Source organism: Pyrus communis, chromosome 5 (assembly GCF_963583255.1).
Source record: "Pyrus communis chromosome 5, drPyrComm1.1, whole genome shotgun sequence".
Lineage (NCBI taxonomy): Eukaryota > Viridiplantae > Streptophyta > Magnoliopsida > Rosales > Rosaceae > Pyrus > Pyrus communis.
In genome coordinates, this window is record NC_084807.1 from 18000347 (window position 1) to 18004970 (window position 4624).

The 4624-nt window shown below is 38.3% G+C and overlaps 1 protein-coding gene across 1 annotated transcript; it reads left to right on the forward strand.

The window, feature by feature from the left end:
• Positions 1–3139: 3139 nt before the first annotated feature.
• On the forward strand, positions 3140–4393 carry LOC137733140 (uncharacterized). The gene has a single exon (XM_068472299.1). It carries the CDS (start codon positions 3454–3456, stop codon positions 4255–4257), a length of 804 nt encoding a protein of 267 aa, XP_068328400.1. The 5' UTR covers positions 3140–3453; the 3' UTR covers positions 4258–4393.
• Positions 4394–4624: the final 231 nt, after the last annotated feature.

Sequence of the window (4624 nt, forward strand, 5' to 3'; positions counted from 1 at the left end):
GAAGCTAGACGGTTAATATTTTAACTCACAAAATTTATACGCATAGTCATTTTCTTTTTCAGATGTTGAAGAATCAATATACATGTAAACTAAAAAAGCAAAACTGAAACATCTAAAACACTGAAATTATTTTTTCTCGAACTGGAAGACTAAATTTTTTGTAAAATCAAGTGCAAAAAACACTTGATAATGCATGCGTTTTGGACTGTTTTGAAAAGTGTCTTATGCAAAAACACTTGATAATGCATCCAAATATTTGATAATGCATTCATTGTTGATAGAGTTCGAAATATAATCAAGCAAAAGGACGATTCTGAGAAGTAGGAAAACCTTTGAAACACTGATCTTTTCGAAAATTCGGCTGAATTTTGTGAATCACTTACTGAAAATCATGCTTGAAAGTGTCAAAAACTATGAGCATTTTAGGGTTTTTTTTTTGGGAAGTATCTTTTGTGTGATAGGAATTTGAAATGATAGGTTTGGGGAAGAGGAAACCACGGGTATTGAATAAGGGAAAAGGGAAAGGAAACCGGTTAGTTTTTATGATTTTTGTCGTGTAGTGGTTAATGTGGCCATTTATTAACTGTTATAGTCGAATGGCATGGGCGTAATTTAGTTGGTCCGTTTCTTTTTGGGTTGGGCTTGGTTTTCTGTTATTGGTTTTTTTTGTCCCTCCTTGTAATGTTTTAAAAGGTATGGAGTTGTGTGAAATATGGTACATATTTATGTCTCTATAAGTAAGGCTCCCTAAAAATATGTTGTCTTAAAAAAGAGAAATAACAATAATATAATTTTTCTATTAAGAAAAGAATAATATTAAGGGAACTTTAACGAAAAGCTCTTGGTACTGTTCACTTTAACAAAAAAATCACATTTTTACACTAAAAAGTACATCATAGTACCATTCAATTTACCCTTTATTTTGTCCTTATCGTTTAAACTCAAAGTTTTCAAGTCTTTTTCATTAGTTTTCCTTAATATTAACTCTAAAAACAATAAAAACAAATAAATGTTTATCTTTTTTTTCTAGGTTGTCATGAGAATATCCAAGAAAAGATGCATATCTATTCTAAAAAAATAAATAAATACAAAAACAAAAAGATGCTTATCTCTCTATCTTGTATTTGAGGAAAAAAAATATAAAAAATAAAAGAGGCACAGAAAAAAAAATAATAATAATAATAATAAAAAAGATAATGGGATAATAAATGTTAGCAAAATGGGGTCAGTTTATATTTTAAACTCTTGCCACTTGATAATATTTTTTAATACAAGCGATATTACTCTTTATATTGTACTAAGAAGACAGTTGAACGTAGCGCTAATTGGGTTTAAGAAGAAAAGAGGAAGGCCCTAATTAGTTGGTAAACAATCTGTCATGGATTCATCTCATTATTAATCTTCGGTTAAGGTTTAAAGCAAGTCCAAATTTGAACAAATGACAATCTATCATGTAGTATTGGCAAACAATTTTTACAGTGTGTTTAGACGAGATTTTGAAGTTCCATGAAACTTTAGTTTTAAGGAAAAAGAACAATCTATCATGTAGTATTGGCAAACAATTTTTCTTTTCTCTTTTTTTTTTTTTTTTTTTTTTTTTTTTTTTTTTGGAGAAAAACTATCTAAAAGTCCCAAAAAAACTTTAGTTTTAATGAAAAAGAACAAATAAAGGTGTAGTAAATAGTACCAGGAAAATGTTAATATGTGGTTTTTCGTTAAAAGTGAACAGTCCCGAAAGTGTTTCGTTAAAACTTCCTTTTTTTTGGGACAAAAGATTTTCTCTGAAAAAATAGTTTTATTTAGGGAGAAATTCTAGCGTTCGGTACCGGACCACCTATTACATATGGCACGGAGACAAAACAACACCATGGCCCACCCTTCTTGATTTGTTATGCTAACTTTGGCTCATTCTTTGTCTCACTCTCTTTCACACGACCCCAAATCACCTCTCACACAGAAGAATCCTTACTATATAGGTTATCAAAGCTCGCATCATAAGTATGAAACATTTAGCCTGTTGTTTTCTTGATTCTAGAAGGTGTTGATCTTGTTGGAACTAAATTCGCGCACCACCTGTAGATGGTTAAGGCACAAATTCAAGTAACTTGTAAAACAACAAACCATAGTAAGCAAGCCTAAGAACGGGGGGAGGGTGTCACTGCTGGCCAAAGGCCCTCTGACAGACAAGTCAGTAAGCAAGTATAAGAATCAAGTAGTGGGCAAGAGAATTACAGTGCAATGATTGTGTTACTAGAGACGTACAAACCCTTGAACGGTATATTTATATTAGTCGGGAGAGAGACATTTTTAGGATAGAATCCCTAAGCTGGGAGAATCCTACATAATATTTAGAAGTAGATATTGCATCCTCTTTAGTAGTATGATTACTTGGAGCACACATAAATTCATAGATTGTAAGAACTCCAACACACATAGAGGATCTGGCTGATTCTAATCCAAATCAAACCCTTGCGTCTTGCAGAATAAGCATGGTCATTCTCAGCGAAGTCACTTCGACTTTGCCCGCTGCTCCGGAACAAGGTAATGGTGGCATTGCTACTGAGTTAATCCATCTCCGCTCAGAGTTGTTGAGTCCACGACCGAATTTGTGAGATAATTATGTTTTGGTCCATCTTACTCCGACTCTAAAAAATCATGGATCTCACATATAAATTTGACAATGTTTGGCATTTTTTCTGTTTTATTATTTATGCTTGTGATAATTTTTCAATAACATATCTTTCTATTTTTTTTAGTACGTTGCTATTTTTATACTAATGGAATAGAGAGTTCGACTAAGCTAAACAATGGGCAAGCTAATTTGGTATCGAATTCGTCATCCACGAGATTCGAACCTAATACCTCTCACTTCTAATTAAAGGGGAATACCACCAGACCGTAATACTGAATGACAAATAACATATCTTTTTAAAAATAAAATTTTTGTTTATGGTAATCACCTTTGAATTTCGTACCATTTTCGGTGTTTGGATGGAACATCGATTGACGTGGCTTGTGAACACTTCATCATGCCATCAAAGCTCCCAACAATAGGAGAGTCATCAAACATAACTTATAAAAAATGGAATGCTACTAATTAACCCCATTAATTTTTTACTTTTCACCGCATAAATTTGATTCCAACTACATCATCCACCCTGTAACCACCGCAACTGGCACCTTGGCCACAAACCCAAGCCATCCACTTCATTTTTTACCCTACACGAATATTGCCCCAGTCTAATCAGGACCCGCCATCCCCCAAACTGTCTGTTTTTTTACTGCGCCTCCTCCCGCCCCCTCCTCTCCCTCTCGCCTCTCTCCCTCCACCGGCAAGCCATGCGCCGACGACGTCCCCGTTTTTGAATCTCATCAAGGCCGTCCGTTTTCTCTTCCCCTTCTTTCTCGCTCGTATCTCGGCCCTCCAATTCCGCCTGAGAACCGACGACGAGGATGATGAAGAAAGAAAACGGAGACGACGAACGTGTGCACGTCTTGGAGATCAACCTCGTCTCCGCCCAGGGTCTCAAGGCTCCCTCCGTCACCCTCTGCCGCATGCAGACCTACGCTCTCGCCTGGGTCGACTCCGCCCACAAGATCCGCTCTCGGGTCGACAAGGTGGGCGGTGAGAATCCGACATGGAATGATCGGTGCCTCTTCAAGGTCCCGTCCAGATTCCTCTCCAGCGAGACCTCCCAGGTCTCGGTCCAGATCTATGCCGTCGGATGCTTCCGCGATCACCTCGTCGGCACCGTCCGATTTCTGATCAACAACTTTCTCGACGTCTCGTCCACCATTCCATCGTTTACGGCGATCCAAATCCGGCGACCTTCTGGAAGATTCCGAGGCGTGTTGAATGTGGCCGCGTTGGTGATCGACGGCTCGAGTCTGGCTCCTGCAGTGAGCGAGCTGCCTGCGATCGGGTACCGCGACCTGATGGGAATGGGAGAGAGCTTCCGGCGCCGGCGACGCGACAGCATGACAAGCAGATCGAAGAATTACTCCAGCGATTCGAAGGAGAACTCTTGCACTGAATCGACGGAAAACTCGGACTTGAGCGAATCGGCGGCGTCATCACCAGAGACGCCGTTGCCGCCTCTGAAGGAGCTGAACACGATCAGCGAATTGGCGGGAACAAGAAGCCAGGTGTTGAAGGCTCCTCCAACGGACGGCTCGCGTTTCCTGTGCTGCTTTCTGACGCAGAGGAAAATTAAATACAATCCGTCGGATCAGAACGCAGATGGGGCCCACAGCTGAGAAAGGTATTAAAGGAGAGTATAAAATTTCCAGGCGGGCACTGAAGATTGTTGGCTGTTACAAAGAACGTAAATTTGTACAAAATATTGTGTGCAAAAAATTATGCAATTGGTCGTGTAATAATAATATGATCAAATTTTCCTCTATATTTGAGGTGTTTCAATGGCAATCCAAGTGGTGGACTGGTGGATTTGCACATTTCTCATTTATTTTTAAGATTTGGTTTTTCATGCATTTTGCATTAATAATGTTCTTTGTATCACATTTACTGTTGCATTTAGAAATTATGGCTGGAGCAATTTTTACCATTGTGACTATGCGAACAAATATAAGTTGGTATTTTGTTTAAATCATGTCAAAAGTACAT

Bases quoted from the DNA above. Each gene is read 5' to 3' on its own strand.
- LOC137733140 (XM_068472299.1), top strand. From the start codon at position 3,454: ATGATGAAGAAAGAAAACGGAGACGACGAACGTGTGCACGTCTTGGAG.